At 45.7% G+C, this 26,950-nt stretch overlaps 1 protein-coding gene and 1 non-coding gene across 2 annotated transcripts in view; both read right to left on the bottom strand.

The window, feature by feature from the left end:
- The window catches only part of gpc5b (glypican 5b), a 75,700-nt gene extending 51,178 nt beyond the window's left edge, over window positions 1–24,522 (bottom strand). Inside the window, exons 1-3 of the mRNA XM_039001906.1 lie at window positions 24,125–24,522; window positions 18,088–18,249; window positions 3,105–3,808 (exon numbers count right to left, since the gene is read on the bottom strand). Of these exons, the coding sequence (XP_038857834.1) occupies window positions 3,105–3,808; window positions 18,088–18,249; window positions 24,125–24,290 (1,032 nt within the window). The 5' untranslated portion in view covers window positions 24,291–24,522. The remainder of the gene's footprint in view (window positions 1–3,104; window positions 3,809–18,087; window positions 18,250–24,124) is intronic.
- A 2,352-nt stretch (window positions 24,523–26,874) lies between these two features.
- Window positions 26,875–26,947, bottom strand: trnam-cau. The gene has a single exon. It is a non-coding gene; the product is annotated as a tRNA-Met (tRNA).
- Window positions 26,948–26,950: the final 3 nt, after the last annotated feature.

The following is a 26,950-nucleotide window of genomic DNA, read 5'->3' as shown; positions in this document are numbered from 1 at the left end:
ACAGAAACTTTCTCATCACTCTGTCCCAGGCCCTGCATTGCAAAGCATTGTGGGAAGGGGTTGCCCAGCCAGCGCGAGGAGTCTTTGTCCAGAGTTGGATTTGCATTCAGGAGGGCAGGCCGCGGTCTGCCTACAGACACTCTCTGAGGGGGTTCACTGGGGCCATAGATGGCTGGACAGGACCAGAGGAAACCCACTGAATGGCTGGCAGATCCTTTAGGAAGCCTCAAAACAGCTCAATGCCAGACCAGAACACAAATACACAGTTTAAAACCCACAATTCTACAGGACAAAGAGTATGCTCATGCTAATAAAGTAGACTTTAACTCATCAAAAGACTGGTGGAGCTTGAGTGACATCACCAAAGTGCCCCTGCGTCCCGTCAATCAAGATCTCATCAGAGACTCTGCCTCCCCGTGGCTCAGCTAAATTCTGGCTTAGCTCCTCCAAAGCTTTCAGTCTGGATTCTAAGGATTGATAAATCCTTTATAACTCGATGATATAATTAGCAGATGCAAATAAGCGTTGCTGAGCATTTTCACTTAAATCAACTGGATGTATTCATTAGGATTCTAGGATTCTTAATTACCACCATATATCCCACGCTACAGCAATACCTGGTACAAGAGTTGAAAATAATGCTGAAATGTAAGAGAATGTTAGGCACTGTCTGTGTCGGGTGGGTTTTTCTGAAGTCTATCGTCATTCTAGTCTCTCATCACTGACTGTTTTGGACACCTCCTCTCCTCTCTACCTTGTTGTGTTTTGGCAGATAGGGAGTGATTGGCAGGCTCTGGTGGGGGGTGGGAGCGGAGGGAGAGAGGGAGGGAGGAAAGGTTGGTGTGTCTGTCTGCTCTGGCCTGCTGCTGCTTCTGCTGCGTCAGGCATCTGTGTCACATCTGCTCCTGCATCGCCCTCTACTGGCCATCCTGTGTCTCCTTGACCTGCCACCACTCCCCCAGTACTCTCTCCCTCTCTCTCTCTCTGTGTGTGTGTGTGATTGTGTGGGCGGAGACAGGTGTGCTGGAGTCAGAGCAGATCCCCACCAGCTGCAACCTGTTCCATAATCAAGACCTCTACAAATACTCAGCCCTGCCACTTCCATGCTGCCAGATTGTAATCTCTGCTCAGTCAGTCTACGGTTCTAGCCGTTTGTTACTATTCAGATCCTGTTGTGCCTGTTTTCCTTGCCTGACGCTGTTTTCCTCTCCGCTACAGTTCAGCCCGCTCTGACTCTGGTCCCTGTCTCCAGTCCCACGTCTCGTCATCCTGCTACTCTGTCCTGGATTCCCCACTCTACTACTCCCTTGGATTCCCCTCCGGACCTGCTTACCCTGTCTCAACCCCTCTCGCTCCAGCCTCAGCCTCTGCACATGGGTTCCAGCAACCCGTCCGAGCTTCCCCTGACCTTCACTCCATCTCCCCCTGTGTGTCAATAAATACCTTGGTTACTTCATCCCAGTCTCCTTGTCTGAGTCTGCTCTTGGGTTCCCCTGTTCCACTCCGCATAATAATCTGCCTACACTTAACTACAGTAGATAGGCTAATGGACAGTTTGTATGGATGTGCTTAGCAGGCAACTCTCCCCATGCCCCTGGCCAACTGGAAATCTGGCCCAACAAACCACGTTACAGGAGTAAGACAAGGAAAGGAGAGAGGGGAAAAAAAGAGGTAGTGAAGGGAATATGGAGGGGAAAATAGAGAGGTAGTGGAGGGGGAAAGAGAGAGATAGTGAAGGGAATATGGAGGGGAAAAGAGAGAGGAAGTGAAGGGAATGTGGAGGGGGAAAGAGAGGGGCTATGTAGCAGTAGTCAGAAAGGCAGAAGAGGGGATGTTATTGTCAACGAACACATGATTTACTGTAGCTACATAGGCCCACATCGCCTCTATCTCTGGTAGTTTGGTATATGTTACTGTAGGAGGAGGTTTATCTCCACAGGAAAGACATGCAGCAGGACATCTAGAATGATAATCCCCCTATATTATAAAGGATTATAAACACGCATACAAAATGCGCACACACATCTGTGTGGGGAGGGAAAGAAATGTTAAACAGTGGAAAAGGAGCAGGAGGAAGAGGAGGCGAAAAGCAAAAGGTGTGAAAGAGTGAATGTGCAGACGTTTGTGAAAGGTGAATGAGTCATAAGAAAGGGGGGGGGGGGTTCCCTTCCCGTCTCTGGGTCCAGACCTCAAATGCCGGCCCAGAGGGTAACCAGCCATCCTAGCCCTATTGAACCAGTGAGTGAGCAACACTTGATCCTGGGGGTGGCAGGGAGACCGTAAAAAGACTACTACAAATAATGTGCCAGTAACAGAGAGGGGTGCTGATGGGATGGGGAGGGGTGCTGATGGTCCCCACGGACCCCCACTCCTGTCGCACTAACACCTCTGTACAACATAAACAGATATGTGTTATATAGTGTAATCCTTCATGTCTCATTACCATAAATACAATTATAATCATATTTATAATCAGGCCCACAGGTGCAATCATTACCATAATCTACTTATCATCGGAGCTAGAATTGAATATTCAAGCTTGTTAAACTAAATCACTCAGCTAGAATACACATAGGTATGTTTTTCTACACCACAGGTTCTCTTTAGTGTGAGCAAAGAGATCATGTCCTGTCTGTCTTTCTCTGTAAACAGTCTCTTGTTTGACATTCAGCTTTGGTGGAATTAGACAAATTCTCCCTTCTCTCTTCTCTTGCTCCCTGCTTTACAAGTACCAAGAAATCTGCCAGCCTCGCATCTCCCAGCCTGTTGAGTCCAAAGCCAAAAGAGAGGGTCCATGCTGCCTCATGCCCCCCACTCCTAACAGGCAGCCAAGGAACTCCTTGCCACATCACTCCTTGCCCACCACGGAGTTACACAGAAGAGTCTTGAGAGGTTTTTTGTGGGTGTCATTAATAGAGAACACAAAGACTTAAGAAAACAAGTTTTATATGACGGTTGAGACATACCATGATTTTCAGTGACATGTGTCCTATGAGGGGTGGTAATGTGCTCAAGATGTGTCATCATGGGCCTTGGGAGGTGTGTCATATCAGTACAGTCCTAAGACAGGTGAAGTGTGAGTGATGGGTGAGGTGCTGACTCACGATGGAGCTGATGCGTGGCCCATGCAGCTGTGCGTGCAGGATGGCGTCGTTGATGTGGTTCCTGATGCCCAGCAGGGCCAACTCCAGATCGTGGCCCCCGGCCAGGGCCCCCGTCAGCTCCTGCAGCAGGGCCACATAGTGCCTCCAGGGCCCGTCTAGCTCCGAGAGCCCCACCAGGCAACCCCGCATTACGTTAAGACATAGTCCTCCACACGGCCGGATCAGGGTCAGGCCCCTGCAGTGGGGGCAGTACTGCATTCTCACCAGAGCACGCCCACACTCCCTGGCCAGCCCTGCCCGCTCTGTGGCGTTCAGTACCTCTGCCCCTATCATCAGTGCCCGGCTCAGTGCCCGCCCTGCACTCAGAGCCCGGGTCAGCCCCTCGGCCAGGGCACGAGGGTGGGGCCCAAACGGGTTGACATCCTGGCGCGTCTTGCGCAGACACTCACTGTGCTCAGAGGAGGGCGGGGACGAGGCCAGGCCAGGGTTGACAAGGCGCCGGTACACCAGTGGGAAGAGGTCATCATAGAATCGGTGCACGGAGCGCTCCATGGAGGTGTTGCCGTCTCCTCCCAGGAAGAGAGAGAGGACGGAGAAGAGGTCTGCCACCAGGGGGCGAGCATCCTGGGAGAGGGGCTCATAGGCACTGTCAAACAGAGCACTGGTCAGGTTCAGAGTGAACGACAGAAGAGACTGGAACGTGTCTGCACAGCCAGAGAGAGAGAGAGAGAAAAAAAAGACAGAAGAAGATGGAATGGTGAAAACACATTGTAAAAATGATCTTTCTTGCCTTTTATCTTACAATGGGTATAAGTGAGAGAAAGCTTTTCTTATTGTATGCATGTGCCTGTCTGCTCATGTGTGTGTGTGTACATAATATGACTTTAGAGGGGTGAGGGGGTACTGGGTTGTGGGAACACCCCCGTTCTGATGTCAGTCTGATGGCATTCTGACAGATGGAAGAGAGACAGCAACTGGGACACTTCTTCAGGACTAGACACACACACAAAACCCCTCTCATACAAGTCTACAAAATTCCATTATATACTTAGAGTATACAAACCCCCCAACTCCCTCCCAACACAGTCACACAGAGTTCTCCCTAATGTCTCACAGGAGTAATATTACTCATCACAGCTGTTGTGTTTGAGATGCCTGCTATTGTTCCTGACTTATTGTCGGGAAAACATTCTGTGTGTTGGATGATGTGTTTTCAGTGTGTCTGTCTGTCCGTGTCTGTCTGTCCGTGTCTGTCTGTCTGTCTGTCTGTCTGTCTATCTGTCTGTCTGTCTGTCTGTCTGTCTGTCTGTCTGTCTGTCTGTCTGTCTGTCTGTCTGTCTGTCTGTCTGTGTGTGTGTGTGTGTGTGTGTGTGTGTGTGTGTGTGTGTGTGTGAGCGCGTTAGTCCCTCTATATGTCTGGCTATCTACAGATGGAGAGGTGAACACAGCAGTGAATGAGGACTTATAGCCCCCTACTGTACATACAGACCCATTAACCAGGGATCTTGCCTTTGCTTTGTGATTATGGAAATTCAGTACAGTACACTGTCTAGCACAGGCTCTCCTGTCAATACAGACTGAGCTGTTTTAACTGGCACATACATTAATACTGCCATTAGTACCTAGGCTTATTCAGTAGTTACATGCTCGAAGAAAAATACATAGCCTACACATATACATTTGATTTTAAACATGGAGAAACAAATCAAGCTAGGATATCGTAAAAGCACTTGATCTCTCAAACGACATTATTTTACTACAGAAGGTGAGTCAGCAGAAGGCCAGTCCACTCCTTCGATCACTGCAGTCTAGCAGACTTTCTAGCTTTAATCCAAAACAGACACAGAAATGAGAGAATTTCACAATTAACTCAATTAATGGAATCATTATTAGGGCTGTATAAGGAGATCTGTGCTTAGGCAAACACCATATACTTCCACAGCTTAGAATGAACCATCCCGGTTCAACGACAAGCAGGCAGCCCACAGCTGAAACAAAAACCTACTGACTGACTGACTGACTGGGTATTCTTGGCTGGAGGATCTGTCAGGGTTAAATTGAGAAACCCTGGTACTATTCCTGCACCCCATGCTGAGCAAATGGTGTCCGTAATAACGCTCTGAAAATACCTTACCGTAAGTGTGTGATTTATTTTGTTTATTTTTTATTTAACCTTTATTTAACATAATACGTTTAAAAATCTCTCTCTCTCTCTCTCTCTCTCTCTCTCACTCACTCACTCACTCACTCACTCACTCACTCACTCACTCACTCACTCACTCACTCACTCACTCACTCACTCACTCACTCACTCACTCTCGACATGGGATCAGTAGATCAGTGGAACCAGAGCTCTTAATCCCTGTGTTTATCAGTGAAGCGTGAGGTTCCCAGGCCAGGTATGCCGTTACAGAGACATGATCACAGATTATACAACCTTTTTTATGACCAGAGAGGACATACCATCTCCACCCCTAAGCCCCTCAGCACCCACTACCTCTAATCAGGCCATCGGTCATTACCGTTTCATAACCTTTTTTGACAACACTGATCAAAATGTAGAACGTCTGGCTGCATGCGTTCTTATCATCCTGAAGCCCATTTTACATTTCCTACATTTCACCAAGTCACATTCTCACTTTTACTGGCTTGACTGCAAACTCGACAGCAGCGCCCAAGCAAACCATTCTAGCACTGTGAAAAGGGTAACCTTCTCCTGTAAAGCATTTGACCCCAAACCCCTAATCCAGCTTCCCAGGATTATGGTTTAGAAAAGGGAGGGTGGAGGGGATGAAGGGGTGGAGGAGGGAGACCAACAGGTGGAACTGCAAGAAGTGGGGGGGAGGGGGCTTACGGAGAATGAATACTTGTTTGAATTAACAGATTGTACTGGCATGATGCCTAGGACATTTAGATTTACACACACAAAAATGTTTGTTTGGTGTCATCATCCGCACTGTTATTTAACTACTTAGAATGCACAAGTATGTACTCAAAGTACTCAAGTTCAACAAATACAATTAAATAGATGAAGTACGCTAAACAACAAACATTGTCAATGCAATACATTACTACTAATGGAGTTAGTAAAACTGGCTTGTCAGGAATGGGATGACCACTTCGAAAGCTGCTATAATGCTGCGTTTGCCAGATATTTCCCATTGAGTAACGAGCAATTGGAATGCAGGTGGGAAGCCAGGGAAAATGGTTTCGAATGTTCAAAAGCTGAATTACATTCACTGATGGACTTTCACCCTCTCACACACATACTCATAGGAGAGAATGACACATTATACATACTCAGACATTAGGCACCTACACATCTCACACACTTAAAGACATTTACAGTATGTGTTCCATCTATTAAACAAAGACACATCCACGCACGCTCACACAACACACGTTGGTTTTACCAACCTTGTGGGGACCAAACAATTGAGCCTAACCCTTTACCCCAGGGGCACAACATTCACTGGGGACGGGGGGACATGACTCTCCCACATTCTGAAATTGCCTTTGTTTTGTCAACATAAGTAAATTAGTAAATTAACTTGGTTCGTTTTTTGCCAGTTGATGTACCATTAAAGCTAGCCAAAAATTGGCTAACTTCAGATATTATTTTGCCCCAATCACAGTCAGTATAGCAACGTAACATTATTGATCTGTCAGTTTCCCTAGCTCATTCTCTACTTTTCACACTGACAAGGTATAAACATATCTGCAGGCTTCACTGTCATGGTGCACAGTCAGTACACAACACTATGCTCATCATGTCTTAGCAGGACCAGATGGTTACACATTTTGTAGTATATTATAACAATCAGTGAATGGATACAAAGTTCCATCTTGTTTGATGAGTAAGCCACAGTCTGGGATCTGGGAATAATGGTCATTTCAATTATTGAACCATTTATTATATTCTTGGATAATTTAATGTATAAATGTACGGCAAGGTATTTCTTTGTCATGCCTTATCTGAGCAGGTTTCCACTGCTCCAGAAACCAATGGCTGCGAGCTTTACACCACTCCAGCCGACGCTTGGCATTGCGCATGGTGAACTTAGGCTTGTGTGTGGAAACCCATTTCATGAAGCTCCCGACGAACAGTTATTGTGCTGACGTTGCTTCCAGAGGCAGTTTGGAACTCGGTAGTGAGTGTTGCAACTGAGGACAGACACACTTCAGCACTCAGCAGTTCCGTTCTGTGAGCTTGTGTGGCCTACCACTTCGCGGCTTAGCCGTTGTTGCTCCTAGACGTTTCCACTTCACAATAACAACACTTACAGTTGACCGGGGCAGCTCTAGCAGGGCAGAAATTTGACGCACTGACTAGTTGGAAAGGTGGCATCCTATGACGGAGCCACGTTGAAAGTCATTAAGCTCTTCAGTAAGGCCATTCTACTGACATTATTTGTCTATGGAGATTGCATGGCTGAGTGCTCGATTTTGTCAGCAATGGGTGTGGCTGAAATAGCCAAATCCACTAATTTGAAGGGGCGTCCACATACTTTTGTATTTATAGTGTATGTTTGAATGCCCATTCATGTTCATATGATCTCAGACATAAATTAATGCAGTTTAAGACTATCCATAGAATGTACTATATGCCAGTGAAACTGAATATCATGCACTCAGGAATGTCTTTCCTCTGATATAGGTATAAAACACAAAAGGCAACATATTTCAATATGTTATTCTCTTGTGAAGGCTGGCTGAATTCTGGAAAAGTGTATGTTATTTTTTCTCTGCATGTCTGCAGATTCTCCCTTCTCCCTGTTTTTGTTTGCTTGGGAATGTTGATACTGGAGACTGTTATCAGAAGAAACTGTTTAACCTATCATTTATAGCGGCTAACAAATGCATTTCCATTAATTGGAAGGTTTATTTATTTATTTTTTATTTCACCTTTATTTAACCAGGTTGGCCAGTTGAGAACAAGTTCTCATTTACAACTGCGACCTGGCCAAGATAAAGCAAAGCAGTGCGACACAAACAACAACACAGAGTTACACATGGATTAAACAAACATACAGTCAATAACACAATAGGGGGGAAAAAATCTATATACAGTGTGTGCAAATGAGGTAAGATTAGGGAGGTAAGGCAGTAAATAGGCCGTAGTGGTGAAGTAATTACAATTTAGCAATCAAACACTGGAGTGATAGGTGTGCAGAAGATGAATGTGCAAGTAGAGATACTGGGGTGCAAAGGAGCAAAATAATATACTGTATAATAATAACAATATGGGGATGAGGTAGTTGGATGTGCTATCTACAGATGGGCTATGTACAGGTGCAGTGATCATCAGTGAGCTGCTCTGACAGCTGATGCTTAAAGTTAGTGAGGGAGATATGAGTCTCCAGCTATAGTAATTTTTGCAATTCGTTCCAGTCATTGGCAGCAGAGAACTGTAAGGAAAGGCGGCCAAATGAGGAATAGGCTTTGGGTGTGACCAGTGAAATATACCTGCTGGAGCACATGCTACGGGTGGGTGCTGCTATGGTGACCAATGAGCTGAGATAAGCGGGGCTTTACCTAGCAAAGACTTATAGATGACCTGGAGCCAGTGGGTTTGGAGACGAATATGAAGCAAAGGCCAGCCAACGAGAGCATACAGGTCACAGTGGTCTGTAGTTGAGGAGCCGACTTTGGCGGAAGTCGTGACAGTACCCCCCCCCCCCCCCCCCCCCTTGACGCGCGGCTCCAGCGGCGCGCCGACACCGGCCTCGAGGACGACCCGGAGGACGAGGCGCAGGGCGACGGTGAAACTCCCGCAGCAGTTCAGGATCCAAAACATCTGCAAACGGAACCCAGCACCTCTCCTCCGGCCCATACCCCTCCCACTCCACGAGGTACTGAAGGCCCCCCACCCGACGCCTCGAATCCAGGATGGAACGAACAATGTACGCCGGGGCCCCCTCGATGTCCAAAGGGGGCGGAGGGACCTCCCGCACCTCAGATTCCTGGAGCGGACCAGCCACCACCGGCCTGAGGAGAGACACATGGAACGAGGGGTTAATACGATAATCAGGGGGGAGTTGTAACCTATAACATACCTCGTTCACCCTCCTCAGGACTTTAAATGGCCCCACAAACCGAGGACCCAGCTTCCGGCAGGGCAGGCGGAGGGGCAGGTTATGGGTCGAGAGCCAGACCCGGTCCCCCGATGCGAACACCGGGGTCTCACTGCGGTGACGGTCCACGCTGGCTTTCTGACGACGAGCGACTTGCTGGAGATGGACACGGGCGGCCTCCCATGTCTCCTCCGCGCGCCTAAACCATTCGTCCACCGCAGGAGTCTCGGTCTGACCCTGATGCCACGGTGCCAGAACCGGCTGGTACCCCAGTTCGGTGCCATCTCGGCCCAGGGCACAAACGCTGCCCACTCCCCCGGCCGGTCCTGGCAATAGGACCTCAGAAACCTGCCCACATCTTGATTGACTCTCTCTACCTGCCCGTTACTCTCGGGGTGAAAACCTGAGGTAAGGCTAATCGAGACCCCCAGACGTTCCATAAACGCCTTCCAAACTCTCGACGTGAACTGGGGACCCCGATCCGACACTATATCCTCAGGCACCCCGTAGTGCCGGAAGACGTGTGTGAACAGGGCCTCCACAGTCTGTAGGGCCGTAGGGAGACCAGGCAGAGGGAGGAGACGACAGGACTTAGAAAAACGATCCACAACGACCAGGATCGTGGTGTTTCCCTGTGAGGGAGGAAGATCCATTAGGAAATCCACTGACAGATGTGACCAAGGTTGTTGTGGAACGGGTATGGGATGTAACTTACCTCTGGGCAGGTGTCTCGGAGCATTACACTGGGCACACACCGAGCAGGAGGAGACATAAACCCTCACGTCCTTAGCCAAAGTGGGCCACCAGTACTTCCCAGTCAGATAGCGCACCGTCCGACCGATCCCCGGATGACCAGAGGAGGGAGAGGTATGGGCCCAAGAGATCAACTGGTCACGGACAGCAGACGGGACGTACATACGCCCAAGGGGACACTGGAGGGGAGCGGGCTCTGTACGCAACGCCTGCTCAATGTCCGCATCCAGATCCCACATGACTGGCGCTACCAGGCAGGAGGCCGGGAATATGGGAGTCTGATCCATGGGTCGCTCCTCTGTGTCATACAGAGGAGCTGTGTCATGCAGACAGTGTGTCTGCCTTCTTATTCTGGGAACCTGGTCTGTAGGATAGGGTAAACACAAAACGGGTAAAGAACATGGCCCACCTTGCCTGACGAGGATTCAGTCTCCTCGCTGCCCGGATGTACTCCAGGTTGTGGTGGTCAGTCCAGATGAGAAAAGGGTGTTTAGCCCCCTCAATCCAATGTCTCCACGCTTTCAACGCTTTAACCACAGCCAACAACTCCCGGTCCCCCACATCATAGTTATGCTCCGCTGGGCTGAGCTTCTTCGAGAATAAAGCACAGGGGCGGAGTTTCGGTGCCGTGTATGAGCGCTGTGAGAGCACGACTCCTATCCCAGCCTCGGACACGTCCACCTCCACTATGAATGCCAAAGAGGGATCCGGATGGGCCAGCACTGGAGCCGAAGTAAACAGAGCTCTTAGTTGCCCAAAAGCCCTGTCCGCCTCAGCCAACCACTGCAACCTTACAGGACCCCCCTTCAGCAGTGAGGTAATGGGCGCAGCAATCTGGCCAAAACCCCAGATAAATCTCCGGTAGTAATTGGTGAACCCTAAAAATTGCTGCACCTCCTTTACCGTGGTGGGAGTCGGCCAATTACGCACGGCTGCAATGCGGTCACTCTCCATCTCCACCCCTGATGTGGAAATGCGATACCCTAGGAAGGAGACGGCCTGGTGAAAGAACAGGCATTTCTCAGCCTTGACGTACAGGTCATGCTCCAAAAGTCGTCCAAGTACCTTGCACACCAAGGACACATGCTCGGCGAGTGTAGCAGAGTAAATCAGAATGTCATCGATATACACCACTACACCCTGCCCGTGAAGGTCCCTGAAAATCTCGTCTACAAAGGATTGGAAAGCTGATGGAGCATTCATCAACCCGTACGGCATGACGAGGTACTCATAATGCCCTGTGGTGGTACTGAACGCTGTCTTCCACTCGTCTCCCTCCCAGATACGCACTCCTGAGATCCAGTTTCGTGAAGAAGCGCGCCCCATGCATTGACTCAATCGCCGTGGCGATAAGAGGTAGCGGGTAACTGTACCTCACCGTGATTTGATTGAGACCTCTATCGTCAATGCACGGGCGTAAACCTCCATCCTTCATCTTCACAAAAAATAAACTTGAGGAGGCGGGTGAAGTAGAGGGTCGAATGTACCCCTGACGCAGGGATTCAGAGACATATGTATCCATAGCCACTGTCTCCACTTGCGACAGGGGATACACATGACTCCTGGGAAGCGCAGCGTCTGCCAGGAGATTTATCGCTCAATCCCCCCGTTGATGTGGTGGTAATTGAGTCGCCTTCTTTTTACAGAAGGTGAGAGCCAAATCGGCATATTCTGGGGGATGTGCACGGTGGAGACCTGGTCTGGACTTTCCACCGTGGTAGCACCAACGGAAACCCCTACACACCTCCCTGAGCACTCTCGCGACCACCCCATGAGAGCCCTCTGTTGCCAGGAAATAGTGGGGTTATGCAGAGCCAACCAAGGAAGGCCTAGTACCACAGGAAACGCAGGAGAGTCAATGAGAAAGAGACTGATCCTCTCCTCATGACTCCCCGGCATAACCATGGCCAAAGAGATGGTGGCCTCCTTGATTAGCCCGGACCCTAATGGTCGACTATCTAGAGCGTGTACCGGGAAGGGTCTAACTATAGGAAAAATGGGGATCCCTAACCTAATGGCTAATGCTCTGTCGATAAAATTCCCAGCTGCGTCCTCTCGTAGGCTGCATCGATAGTGGTCGATGAGGGCCCTGTCGTTCCAGACTGCTCCGGCAGCCAAGGTCCGGAATTCCAGGGCGAAGTCCTGGGTGCTCCTCGTTCCCTGTCTCAAATGGAAGAGCCTCTCCCCCGCCACTCTGCCCTCAGGTGGATGGTCGAAGACGGCCCTGAAGCGACGGGTGAACTCCTCAAAGTGGTCTGGCGCCGTGTCTCCTTCTCTCCATACGGCGTTTGCCCACTCCAGCGCTCTTCCTGTGAGGCAGGAGACGAGGGTGGCCACTCTCCCCTCCTGAGGGAGCTGGGTGCACAGTGGCAAGGTAGAGGTCCAGTTGTAACAAGAATCCCTGGCACTGTGCTGCCGTTCCATCATACTCCCTGGGAAGGGAGAGACGTATCCCACTGGAATTCTCTCCGGATGGAACAGGTGGAGACAACCCCGGTTGTGCTGGTCGAGGCGCTGGAGAGACTTCCTGTCTCTCCCAGCAGTCCATAGTCTGGACAACGCGATCCATCATGGCACCAAAATGATGTAGCATGGCCGAATGTTCCTGGACGCGCTCCTCGACTCCTCTAACCGGGGTACCTGCTCCTGCTGACTCCATTGGAGGTGTGTAATTCTGTCAAACGGGTGTATAAGAGGCGAAGTCAGGTGCAGGAGAGTAGCGTGAGGTAAACAGGCGCACTTTTATTTTAGTTCCAAAACGAGAGCACTACATAAATCAAATGCGCTCAAAACACAGAACATAACAAAAGTAAAGCGCGTAATAAGACACCACAATAACATGAAACAATTACACACAAAACATGATGGGAAACAGAGGGTTAAATACAAGTAGATTGATTGGGGAAATGAAAACCAGGTGTGTATGGAAACAAGACAAGACAAATGGATATATGAAAAATGGAGCGGCAATGGCTAGTAAGCCGGTGACGTCGATCGCCGAACGCCGCCCAAACAAGGAGAGGAGCCGACTTCGACCGGTAGTCGTGACAGTAGTATATGGAGCTTTGGTGACAAAACGGATTGCACTGTGATAGACTGCATCCAATTTGCTGATTAGAGTGTTGGAGGCTATTTTATAAATGACAAGTCAAGGATCGGTAGGATAGTCAGTTTTACGAGGGTATGTTTGGCAGCATGAGTGAAGGATGCTTTGTTGGAAATAGGAAGCCGATTATAGATTTAATTTTGGAATTATTAATTAGGTTGGTTATCCTTCCACAATATCACAATGAATGGCAGAAATTACATTTACATTTTAGTCATTTAGCAGACGCTCTTATCCAGAGCGACTTACAGTAGAGTGCATACATTTTTACATACTGAGACAAGGATATCCCTACCGGCCAAACCCTCCCTAACCCGGACGACGCTATGCCAATTGTGCGTCGCCCCACGGACCTCCCGGTTGCGGCCGGCTGCGACAGAGCCTGGGCGCGAACCCAGCCCAGCCTGGGCGCGAACCCAGAGACTCTGGTGGCGCAGCTAGCACTGCGATGCAGTGCCCTAGACCACTGCGCCACCCGGGAGGTCATGTATGTCAAGAAATGTATGTCAGAAATGTCAAGTCATGTATCACTAGATTTGATATATTACAAGATTACAGGTATACTGTGCAATTTTCATAAGGTCTGGATGCCTTATATGGAATACTGTATGACAAAAGGAGTCTATATTGAAAACATGCCCACGTCAGGGGAGATACCTATTGTGGGCAATCCCTAGCTGCTGGGCTGCACAGTCCTGGCCCTGGGGGTCTGCCGTACTGTTGGTTGAAACTCTGGCCTTGGCCTATCACACCTGAAACCAATAATGAATGTTTCACTAAGATCGTAAAGCTGAGTGGGGTGTGTTGGGTTGGGGCGCTGCAGTGCTGTGGACCCCTAGGGACAGGATGGGGTGGTCCAGCTATATTGTGTGCAAGTAAAAAGAGCTCTACAGTACTACTAGGCCTATGATATGAATTACAGTGCCCTCTGTAATTATTGGGACAGTGAACCCTTTTTTATTTTTTGGGGCTCTATATTACAAAAGTTTGGATTTGAAATCAAACAATGACTATGAAGTTAAAGTGCGGACTGTCAGCATTTTCCCCCCGGGTATTTTCATCCATATCAAGTGAACTGTTCAGCTGCATCTGTTCAGCTGCATGTCTTCAATGACAGAACAGTGCCAATACCTCCTTCCTTAATGATGCACACAACAAGACAGTGGAGTGAGCAACACTAAGGAGTACCATGTCATGGGTTGGAAAAGATACAACTATTGCAGTTCAGTGGAATCTAATTTTCTACTGTCAATAAAACCAACTTGAGAAGACCTGCACCACCCTCCTACAATGTATGGGCAAATCCTCCATGCACAAAGCCAGCCACTGTCAGAGAATGTCCCACTCATGACCAGAATAGTCACAGTCTATGAGCATAGCCCAGGTTTAGTGGGCTGTGATGTTTCCCAGGTTGATAGGAAGTATTTACTCAAACTGTGGGAAAAGGAAGAGCTGGAGAGCAGCTGCAGGCTGAGGACTGAGAGGAGACCCTAATGAAAACCTCCTGTACATACAGAGGGAGACCAGTAGGGACACTAATTAGCCCTTTACCATTTACAGCTCATATGCATAGCCTGACTGACTACTGTACTATTCTATTGTACAATTGGCCATACTAAACCCAAACCCTGTTTTTGAAATTTATGTTTTTTTTCTTTTTTTCGTTTCCAACATCTCAACAACCCAGCTTTGGATAATTTGGTTAAATGGGATGAGTACACAGCCTAAAACTGAAATGGAGATTCTGGAACATGGTTCCAGGGTGTAGCAGGGGCACTGTCCTGTCCCCGGCAAGCCAGTCAAGCTGCTCTGGAGGGCCTCTCTCTCTAATATGTCTACTGCTGGCTCATATAACCTAGGAGCTGACTGGAATCAAAGGGACCCAGCAAGACATAGATGACTGGCAGGCAGTTTACAGTTTCCAGGGCCAAATGTATCCCTGTGTGACCAGCTTGGACTCACGGCCACGGGTATACCCCATACTCTGACACCAGGGCACCTGGATATGTAGCAAACTGGAGACTGAGATGGAGACAGAGGTAGGATCAGAGGTGCTACTCATATCATCCAAACTTCAAGAAACAATTCACTGATCATCACAGACATGAAAGTGGAAAGGTCGTGAAATTGTGGTTGTTTTTTTCATGATTTACAGACACACAAAAACAGTAATTGAAATGTACGATGATAAATAATTTGACCATGCTCTGTCTGCATTCTTGAGTGTTTCCAACAAGAGGGCTGGTTCAGACATTCCCGTGTGTGGGACACAAACCATTTCCATGGGGTGCCTCTGGGTGCCCTTTACACAGACAGACGACAACCTACAACTGTAGTCTCATGTCAGGACAGACTCGTCCTCAGTCTTCTCAGTTTCACCCACATGCGTTTCCAATTATGTGTGCAAATCAGTTCCACAAGAGCCTGTCATGAAGGTTAAGCCACGCTGCAACTACCAATATAGAGTTATAGAGACAGAGTGACAGGCTTCCAATGACACACCAATGCAGGAACATATATATACTGTATATTCACACAAACACACACATACACACACACACACAGCGCAGCAAATCGGGTGTGGGAACGACCGAGCTGTAAATGTGATACTGGTTCGCACCTCCAGGTTCCTGGACGGAAGCTGGAGATCTTAACCCTATGTGGGCCACAGACAGAGGGGGGGGGGGGGGGGCAGAGGTGAGCGGTGACGGGAAGGTGTGCGATCCATAAGTCTCACTTTTCAAAACCAGGTGCACTGAATCAGGGATCTCCAACTCTTTTCCCTATGTGGACGTATCCTATCCTAGCAACGGCGTCCAAAACACAGGGGCATCGAGTGACAGGAAAGGGATTACTCAGGGATCATGTGATGAGCCCATGCTCATCTGTGATAGGTTCAGACCAGCAGCCTGGACAGGAGGGCATGCAGGTCATCAAGCACCATAACTGACTACTGAGTCCCAAGACTGCTATCCTGACTCCTGTCCTGGCCATGTCGTCCAGTCATGCTACAAGCTCCTTAATGGGACAGATTGAAGGGGATATCCTAGGTCTCTGCAGTGCTGACCCCATATGCCCTGCCTGGACCCCATTCCCACCCCAACACCCACATTGGGCCAAGACACACCCTGGTCATAAGTTTGAGCTTGGCAGGTTCTAAATGGCAAGATCAGTGTCATGTCTCTGCACCGCCTGGCAGGGTTGTGTCAGTCAGTCTGTCCAATCTACTCTAACCTCTGAGGGTTTCAACAAGTAGTACTTAGGTACTTGGGTAAATGTGTAGTCTTTGGTGGTGGGCATGGAGTGAAGGGATACAGACCGGTATAGGCCCTGCAACAGTCTAAAGCCTAAATCAACTCAAGCTTATTTTGGCTGCTGAATATTCATTGGGTGTTATGGCTCATTCTGAGCCTGGTCAAAATGAGGTTCAGATGTAACTCATGAATCTCATTTGTAACCATTAGTGTCCATCACATATTTCTCACAAGTGGATGGCAGGACCTTAGATCTTTTCCCAGAGACCAATTTGTAAGAGGCTTCAGAGGAGAGATGAAATGAAGCAGATGTCAGGGGGACCAGAGGGTAGCGTTTAAAGAAGTACTCAGTAGAGAGGGAATACAGCGGTAAACAAAATGCTGCGAACATTATATACACATTAAGAAGTACAGCAAAAGGCTAATGATCACATCTGAAAGGGATACAGAATGACAGCAAAATATGCAAATATTAACATTTCCGAGTGTACTTCCTCTGAACTCCAACTGCATAAGGTTTGAGGCACTTAAACACATTGTACACACAGCAGACATCCACAGAAACAGACACAAAACAAAAATAAATGTAAACACATATAAACACAAACACATAAATGTAAACTGCTATGATAATGCTTTGAGTGAAATGTTTGTTGTAATGAGATTCCTTATTCTAGAAGCCAATTAGATCAGGTTACCTCAGCAAACCCACTGCTGAAAGCCCAGTGAGCAGTGACCCGGCAGGCATCCTTAGAGGACACTGTCCACATCACTCACTGACATCATCTGTCTTTCAGCAGAGATAAAAGGCCCAGAAAGCCTCCCTTTCTGAGAAGCCAGGGACCAGCAACCCAGCTTGCCTGACGACTCAAACTGAATTACTCCGCTGCTCTATCATTCGTTACATACTTCAGTCTGAGAGTGCAACCATTGAAGTCGTTTGTGTTGACATCAAAATGATGGATATTTTACAAAACAAAGTCATCAGCGATTGGATCTCTAACCACTCAGAGTATACATTTTCTAAACGTCTGGCCCAACACATCGGTTTCTGGGAGCAATCAAACGATCTAGAATGTATTTCCATTCTAGAAATAGTAGGGGAGGTACTCAGATCCAGACTCATTGCAGAGAAGAAACTAACGTCCGTGGGCAGGCATAGAGTTTGGCAGGAGCAAGGAGTTTGGGTAGCCAGGCAACCGCCCAGCAGCCCTCTCTGTGAAAAGCAGAGCAGAATAACCCCACTATTCTTCCCTCCCATTCAGGACATCTCGTTAGAGAGACAGATTGATTCAAATGTTAACACATCTCCAGGGATACTCAGTGAATGTAAACATTTTTCACTCCCTGTCTTTCATTGGTTCAGAACAAGACCTGCTGTGTATTCTCTACTCTACATGGCTGAATAGAGAGAGAGAGAGAGAGAGAGAGAGAGAAAGAGAGAGAGAGAAAGAGAGAGAGAGAGAGAGAGAGACAGAGGCAGAGACAGACGCAGACATCCAGAAAGACAGAAAGCTATAGACAGATAGAGATACAGAGCGCAGTAGTCAAGTTATTAATTTCTCAATGTGAGGCCTGGCTAAATATTTTAAGCCAATATTGAATAGTACAAAACCAATATCAAATGCCACTGAAGTGGTTCTCAGTGAATCATGGCTCTCTCGGGATATCAGTGAATTCGTAACAACCTAACCATTAAGAAACTTCAATAGCAATTACATTTTTTGTTGAATATATTCTAACATCATCCCATGCCCCTCTCCTCGCCCTGTCCCACAGGCCCCCCATATCCTTACCCTGGAAGGCAGAGGAATGGCCCACAATGAGGTACTTGAGCTCAAAGCTGTAGGAACGGATGTTCTGGAGAGTCTCTCTGCGCACTGCTGCCTGGTAACTCTCCTCCATCTTGCGTGTGCAACATGACGGGCCTGGGTGCTTGCAGATCTGCAACTCACCATCTGGGAAAGAAGAGGAAACATATTACAACAACAAACCTGAGCATGACTAGAGAGGAAGAAGCAAAGCGAGAGGTTTTACTCCTCCCAAAATCTGTCCATAAAAACAAGCCCACATAGGGAGGAATGTCTGTATAGAGGTCAATGAGTGTTGAATTTGTTCAACAAAAAATGTAATTGCAATAGAAGTTGCTTAATGGTTAGGTTGTTAAGAATTCACTGATATAAGTGGACGCACGTGGCATTTCGGCAACTTTGAAAAAAATGTACTATATATCGGAGTTGTGATGTTGTCATAGAGCATGGACATTGCCATTGAGGTCTTTCACCATTTTAAAGTAGTCAACTGGGTGGGGATTCCTATGAGTTGGGAACAATCAGCCAATGAAGAAGAAGAAAATGGACTACCTTAAAATGGAGATAACCTCAATTGCACTGCCCATGCTGTCACAGACGCTATAATGGCACAGATACAGAGTTGAGTCCTCTATCTATCTCTATGGTCTGTTGGTCACACGAGTATCTGCCCTCTCATTGGCTAGAATGGTCCCACCTGATCTCGTCTCCTCCCGTTTGCCTCTCATCTGTGAGGCAATGTATTTCCATTGTTAGAGCTGTCACTTGACTATCTTGTCAATATAACAGACAATCTTTGACATGACACACCTCAACTGAGGTGTCAATATGAAATACATAGCTCAAGTGTGCTAGAAGCTTTGACCAAATGTGATTAATAATACTTACTCAAATAGTTTAATAAATAAATAGTGAATAAATGGTTCCAACACATTATTTCTCTACACTTATTTCTCATAGGCATCTACACTGAGTGTACAAAACATTAGGAACACCTACTCTTTCCATGACATAGACTGACCAGGTGAATCCAGGTGAAAGCTATGATCGCTTATTGATGTCACTTGTTAAATCTGCTTCAATCAGTGTAGATGAAGGGGAGGAGAAAGTTTAAAGAAGGATTTTTAACCCTTGAGACAATTGAGACATGGATTGTGTATGTGTGCCATTCAGAGGGTGACTGGGCAAGGCAAAAGTTTTAAGTGTCTTTGGATGGGGTATGGTAGTAGGTGCCAGGCGCACCAGTTTGAGTTTGTCATGAACTTCAACGCTGCTGGGTTTTTCACGCTCAACAGTTTCCCATGTGTATCAAGAATGGTCCCCCACCCAAAGGACACCCAACCAACTTGACACAACTGTGGGAAGCATTGGAGTCAACATGGGCCAGCATCCCTGTGGAATGCTTTCGACACCTTGTAGAGTCCATACCCTGACGAATTGAGGCTCTTTGAAGACAAAAAGGGATGCAACTCAATGTTAGGAAGGTGTTCCTAATGTTTTGTACACTCAGTGTATACTGTATTCAAGTTCCCTTTGGGTTACCAAAGAGTCCCCTAATACAATCTCATTTGGATGAGGTCCAGGGTGCCCCTGGCACCCCTTAGCCCCTCTAGCCGATGTCCTCGCTCACCTCCCCACTCCCCTCCATCCCCCCCGAGCTGGCTCACGATCAGCTTGATCTCCCATATGAAACTAATACACCAGCATGTGAAAGTGGAGTCAAGAACGAGAGAGAGAGAGAAAGAGCTTCAGAAATAGACTTTGGCTATCCGGCCAGACCTTGCTGAATCAAAGTCCAGATACAAGAGCTCCAATGGTGCAGAGAGAGGAAGATGCAGAAGGAAACGGAGCGATGCAGCTGAGTTTAAACTCACCAGAGTTAACATGCTTAAAAACTCAACCAGGCCTAAATCATTGGACGTGTCAATCATGACAGCATTGTGTGAACAAATCAATCATGTGACTGATGACAGGTGATGTAGACTTACATGCACTGGATGTTCTGTTGTTCAAGTATTAAAATGTTATCACAGTTGTGTGAAATAGCAATGTCTGTCTGGTCCTCGCAAGTATGGCTTTTCTCAGGCTCAGAAGCCCCCAATACAACCACTGCATGTTCATATTACTTAAAAGTAAGTCTTAAACAGTAAACAGTAAATCTCACATATCTTTCAATCCCACTTATGAGGACAGAATTGGAGGTGAGCTGAGCGATGAGGAGGACAGGACACAGTGTCATACACATTCACAGCAAGCTCCTGAGAGGGGGTTGAGAGGCAGTGAAAGCGTGAGGATTCATGATTACCGTACTCGTCTCGTGTGTGAGGAATCTGACATTGACAAGCTACTGTAAACCAAGCTGAAGAACAGCTGATTGGGATCACGAGATGGGAAAAAGCAGGCCCCTTCCCAATCCCCACTGCCACCACCACATGCCCTACACTACTGGGCATCGGCAGCACAGGGGTGAATAACATCTTCCACAACCCACCCATCCATCCACCCCTCAATGTGATCACCCTCTAAATGAATACGAGCATCTTATTCTATTTTTTGTGCTTCCTCTACCTGCTAAACTTTCTACCCAACTTATGCAAACAATGTGTGTGACCTTTAATAAGGATGAGGGCAAACAGCAGTGAAAGGAAAGGGGCTCAGGGTGCTAACAGACAAAGCCCAGTGTCTCCTCAGCTGTTGGAGTCAGCCCTCATTTGTCCCAGAATGCATTGCTGTGGCTGGATTCAGTGTCTGTGACACTTTCCCCCAAGGACAAGATGTTATGCATGCACTGTACATTAAAATACCACAGCGCAAGTGATAGACACTGCAGAGGGACACAGGAACAGGGGGCTTATTAAGACTGAAATAAATCAGTTAAACACTGGGGTACTTTCCAAAAGGCACAGTGATCATACAATACCACACATGAATATACAGTGCATATATAAAGTCTACAACCCCCCTAGGATTTCTTTACATTTTATTTTGTTAATTGTATGTCAATGATCTACACAAAATACTATGTTAAGTAGAAGAAAAATACATGAAAAATAAAACACAAATATACCTTGATTAGATAAGTATTCCCCCTCATGTGTAAATACATGTTAGAAACCCATTTGGCAGCAATTACAGCTGTGAGTCTTATAAGAGCTTTGCACATCTGTATTGTGCGATATTTGCTATTTATTCTTTTTTAAATTCTTCAACCTCTGTTAAAGTGTTAGGGATCATGGCAAGACAACCATTTTCAAGACGTGCCATAGATTCTCAAGCATATTTAAGTCGAAAATATAACTTGGCCACTCAGGAACACTCTTCTTGGTAAGCAACTGCAGTGTAGATTTTGCTTTGTGTTGTAGGTCATTGTCCTGCTGAAAGGTGAATTCCTTTTTTGAAGCAGGTGCTTAGCTGAATTTTGCCTGTGCTTAGCTCCATCCTGTTTCTTTTCATCCTGAAAAACTCCCTATGCTTGAAAACTTAAATGTAAAATAGAGGCAGTTGCTCAGTGATGTGTTGTGTTGGAATTGCCCCAAACATAAGGATTTGCATTTTGACCAAAAAGTGTATTCCTTTGCGTTGTTTTTTTGCAGTATTACTTTAGTGTCTTGCACTTATTCTGTATATTTGTATTCTTCTTTTCACTCTGTCATTTAGGCCATTGAACTCTGTAGCTGTTTAAAATCACCAATGGCCTCATGATGACATCTCTAATTAGTTTCCTTCCTGTCCTCAAGCTCAGTTCAGAAGGACGACTGCATCATTTTTGTGTCTGAGTGGTTTAATACATCATCCACAGTATAATTATTAACTTGACCATGCTTAAAGATACATTTTTATTTTTTAACTAGGCAAGTCAGATAAGAACAAATTCTTATTTTCAATGACAGCCTGGTCAAACCCTACACCAGACAACACTGGGCCAATTGTGCGCTGCCCAATGGGACTCCCAAACACAGCTGGATGTAATACAGCCCAGGATTGAACAAGGGTCTGTAGGGCCTCTAGCACTGAGATGCAGTGTCTTAGACCGCTGCACCACTCGGGAGCCCTAATATTCAATGTCTGATTTGCTATTGTTACCCATCTACCAATCACTGAGGCTTTTCGAAAAGCTCCCTGGTCTTTGTAGTTGAATCTGTGCTTGAAATTCAATACTTGACTGAGGGACCTTACAGATGTTGCATGTACGGGGGACAGAGGAAGGGGTAGTCATTAAAAAATAATTATTTCACACAGACTGAATCCATATAACTTATTATGTGATTTGTTAAGCCAAATTTTACTTCTGAACTAATTTAGGCTTGCCTAAACAAAGGGGGTGAATACTTGTGCAATTACTATATTTTTGTTATTCAAATTTTATTACTTTGTAAAAATGTGTAGAATTTTCTTTTCACTTTGACATTATGGAATATTTTGTGTATTTTGAATATTTTTTTGGAATATTTTTTTTTACATTATGGAATAAATCAATGAAAAAATATTATAATGAAATCTATTTAAATCCCACTTTGTAACACAACAAAACATTTTAAAAGTTCAAGGAGGTGTAGACTTTCTATTAGTGGTAGAAAAAGAACCCAATTGTCATACTTGAGTAAAAGTAAAGATACCTTAATAGAAAAGGACTCAAGTAAAAGCGAAAGACACACAGTAAAATACTAAAAGTAAAAGTCTAAAAGTATTTGGTTTTAAATATACTTAAGTATCAATTTTTTTTCAAATTCCTTATATTAAGCAAACCAGAGGGCCCAATTTTCTTTTTTTTCTTTTATCTACGTGTGCCATTGAGACAACATGAAATTGATATGCAAAACAACAAGTTTGTACCCCATAAAAGGCGAAGTATAAAGTATAGCCATGATGTTCGAGCAGGACAAGCAGTCTATTAAACCTAATGACCTGTATATGTACTGTAGATGATCACACACAACACGCAGCTCAGTTATTGTGGCCCCTGGGGCTCAGGTCACTTGATCTGACCAATATAAATGAGGAGAGAGAGACAGAGAGAGAGACAGAGAGAATATTTTCTGTGCATTTATTTGGTTTTAATGGGATATTTGATTATGATACTATCTCCAAACTAAATTGCAAAATGGCTTTGACTCACACTTCATATTAAGGTATACTTAAAAATATTTATGAAGGGGCTTCTAACTTTCAAGTTGTTTATAATCTGTTCAGTAGGTGTTTAGTTTATACACCTTTAACAAACAATTATTGAACATTGGTTGAAATTGTGTGAATGGTTTTTGGTGTTTGCCAAATTATGAGCTGATATAACTGCAATGTTATTGATTATGACAGTTATGGCCATTGCATCCATATAATAAGCTCAGTATTTGAAAAGCAAAAAAATAAGAGATTGGGACTTGGGACTCACGTCCAGTTCTTGGAATCATGGTCTATACACAAAGATACAGCATTAACTATTAGGCCTACTTGCTAGAAAGTTTTGCTTGAATCTTTCTCTTGAATCTTTGTCACAGTTTTTGCTCATTTTGCCATCCATCACCTAACCTATAACATTTTCATTGGCATATCTCTGTCTGATGTAGCCGAAAAAGATATTCGGATCAGGAGGATGACATGCACTAATGTGAAAAGGAAATGTAATTTCAGTATCAGACAGAAAACTTGAGTAAGCTTGCAATGCATTTGTGCGAGTTTTGACAATGTGAACGATCCTAAGAGCGCATTACTGCTGTCACTACCAATGAAGATAGCCTATACGTCATTGTTCACTATGTTTATTTGTCCTATTCACAGTACAGGGAACCATGTGTAAGCTTTTACATGAGTATGAACTTCATTTTTTCTCAAAAATGAACAGGCTAAATGACACTTAACATTAATGTAAACAAATTGTACATTTCTATGATTTTGAGGTATCAATACCTTAAGAAAAAGAATGGAAAAGAAACGGGTGCACCGCACGCACAGGTGCACAAGCGGCGGGAATCTGGCTCCTGGACACAACATGTGTTAGGACCTGCTAGATCAAGTGCGCACTAACCTGTTCCAGGTGCCTCCGGGACCCATTTCAACGAGCCGATCTGGCGCAATTGGAAAGCCGTTTTAACCTCATGGCAACTGTGCGCTCCTGCACCAGAAGCTCCAAATAGTACAACTGTTACCCAAATCAACCAAAAGTCAACGCGTTGGAGTATCCTTCGGAACATTGCACCATTTCAATCAGATAGACTATGAATGTATCCTGGCAGTGGTATGGCCGTTTGTAAAAGTAGCCCAATAGGCTATTAAAGTAGCCAAATACAATCCCAAAACAAATTCGCTGTCCTTATCAACTGCATCGATCTGTTAAAATGTCACATTCTTGGGGCTGTTCAATAGAGCGCACGACGTTTACACTCTAAGTAGGCTATCCACTTAAAATCCATGCGCTTCAGAAAGTGCAACACCGTTCTTTGGTAGGTTACAGCTGCGCACTCTCTCGCTCGCTCTCTCTCTCTGAATATAACACACACGCACACATACACACCGTGCAAACCAACCTACATTATTGAAATGCTCGGTCTGAAACATCACACACAAGACAGCAAAAAAACATTTCCGTTTCTTCAGAAAGTGTTCACACCCCTTGACGTTTCACACTTTTTGTTGTGTTCCAGCCTGAATTGAAAATGTATTCGATTTTGATTTTGTGTCACTGATCAACACACAATAACCCATAATGTCAAAGTGAATTGTTTTCAGAAATTGTTACAAATGAAAAACAAATGAAAAGCTGAAATCTCGAGTCAAAAAGAATTCAAATCCTTTGTTATGGCAAGCCTAAATAGAGTTATGAGTAAAAATGTGCTTAGCAAATCACATAATAAATTGCATGGATTAACTCTGTGTGCAATAATGGTGTTAACATGATTTTTGAATGACTACCCCAGCTCTGTACCCCACACATACAATTAAATAAAGTTAAATACATATATTTTTTTTTTATTAAACAAAATATCTGTAAGGTCCCTCAGTCGAGCAGTGAATTGCAAGCACAGATTCAACGACAAAGACTAGAGGTTTTCCAATCCCTCGAAAGAAGTGCACCTATTGGTAGATGGGTTAAAATAAAAAAGCAGACATTGAATATCCCTTTGAGTATGGGGAAGTTATTAATTACACTTTGGATGGTGTATCAATAATCCCAGTCACTACAAAGATACAAGAGTTCTTCCTAACCCAGTTAACGGAGAAGAAGGAAACCGCTCAGGGATTTCACCATGAAGCCAATTGTGATTTTAAAACCGTTATGTCTGTGATAGGAGAAAACTGAGGATGCATCAACAACATTGTAGTTACTCCACAATACTAACCTAAATGACAGACTGAAAAGAAGGAAACCTGTACAGAATAAAAATATTCAAAAACATTTTGTAATAAAGCACTAAAGTAATAATGCTTTAGAGGTCTCGTCTGTCCTTTTGCAGCAATTACAGCCTTGAGTCTTCTTGGGTATGACGCTACAAGCTTGGCACACCTGTATTTGGGGAGTTTCTCCCATTCTTCTCTGCAGATCCTCTCAAGCTCTGTCAGGTTGAATGAGGAGCGTCGCTGCACAGCTATTTTCAGGTCTCTCCAGAGATGTTTGATCAGGTTCAAGTCCGGGCTCTGGCTGGGCCACTCAAGGACATTCAGACACTTGTCCCGAAGCCTCCCCTGCATTCTCTTGGCTGTGTGCTTTGTCTTGTTGGAAGGTGAACCTTCATCCCAGTCTGAGGTCCTGAGCGCACTGGAGCAGGTTTTCATCAAGGATCTCTCTGTACTTTGCTCCATTCATCTTTGCCTCGATCCTGACTAGTCTCCCAGTCCCTGCTGCTGAAAAACATCCCCACAGCATGAGGCTGCCACCACCATGCTTCACCATAGGGATGGTGCCAGGTTTCCTCCAGACGTGAAGCTTGGCATTCAGGCCAAAGAGTTCAATCTTGGTTTCATCAGACCAGAGAATATTGTTTCTCATGTTCTGAGAGTCTTTAGGTGACTTTTGGCAAACTCCAAGCGGACTATCATGTGTATTTTACTGGGGAGTGGCTTCCATCAAGGCCCTTCTCCCCCGATTGCTCATTTTGGCTGGGTGGCCAGCTCAAGGAAGTCTTGGTGGTTCTAAACTTCTTCCATTTAAGAATGATGGAGGCTACTGTGTTCTTTGGGCCTTTCAATGCTGCAGAAATTTGTTGGTACCCTTCCCCACATCTGTGCCACAAAACAAACCTGTCTCAGAGCTCTAAGGACAATTTCTGACTTGGTTTTTGCTCTGACTTGCACTGTCAACTGTGGAACCTTATATAGAGAGGTGTGTGCCTTTCCAAATCATGTCCACCAATTGAATTTACCACAGGTAGACTCCAATGAAGTTGTAGAAACATCTCAAGGATGATTAATGGAAACAGGATGCACCTGTTATTTTATTGTATTTTTTGCAAAAATGTCTAAAAACCTGTTCTTGCTTTGTCATTATGGGGTATTGTGTGTAGAGGGATGAATGAAAAAAATATTTAATCAATTTTAAAATAAGTCTGAATAGTTTCCGAATGCACTGTATATATGCATGTCCAGCCTGCAGGGGTTTATCTAAAATGGAACACTGCGCCCACCATGTGGTCTTAAGTGGAATATGCGTTGTAAAAGCAGTCATGCCATGCCGTAACTTCAAGGACTGATATCATCATTATCGACGTATTAACTTGTGTTCGCATTCATAGGTAAATTGACATCTCAAATAAAGCCGGTAGCAGAGCGAGGCAAAACATCTGCCCCGTGTGAGGATCGAACTCACGACCTTCAGATTATGAGACTGACGCGCTACCTACTGCGCCAATGAGGCTCG

The sequence above is a fragment of the Salvelinus namaycush genome, chromosome 10, assembly GCF_016432855.1.
Source record: "Salvelinus namaycush isolate Seneca chromosome 10, SaNama_1.0, whole genome shotgun sequence".
Classification (NCBI taxonomy): Eukaryota; Metazoa; Chordata; class Actinopteri; order Salmoniformes; family Salmonidae; genus Salvelinus; species Salvelinus namaycush.
Note: the sequence above shows the minus strand (reverse complement) of the source record. Positions and strands in the feature narration are given on the sequence as shown.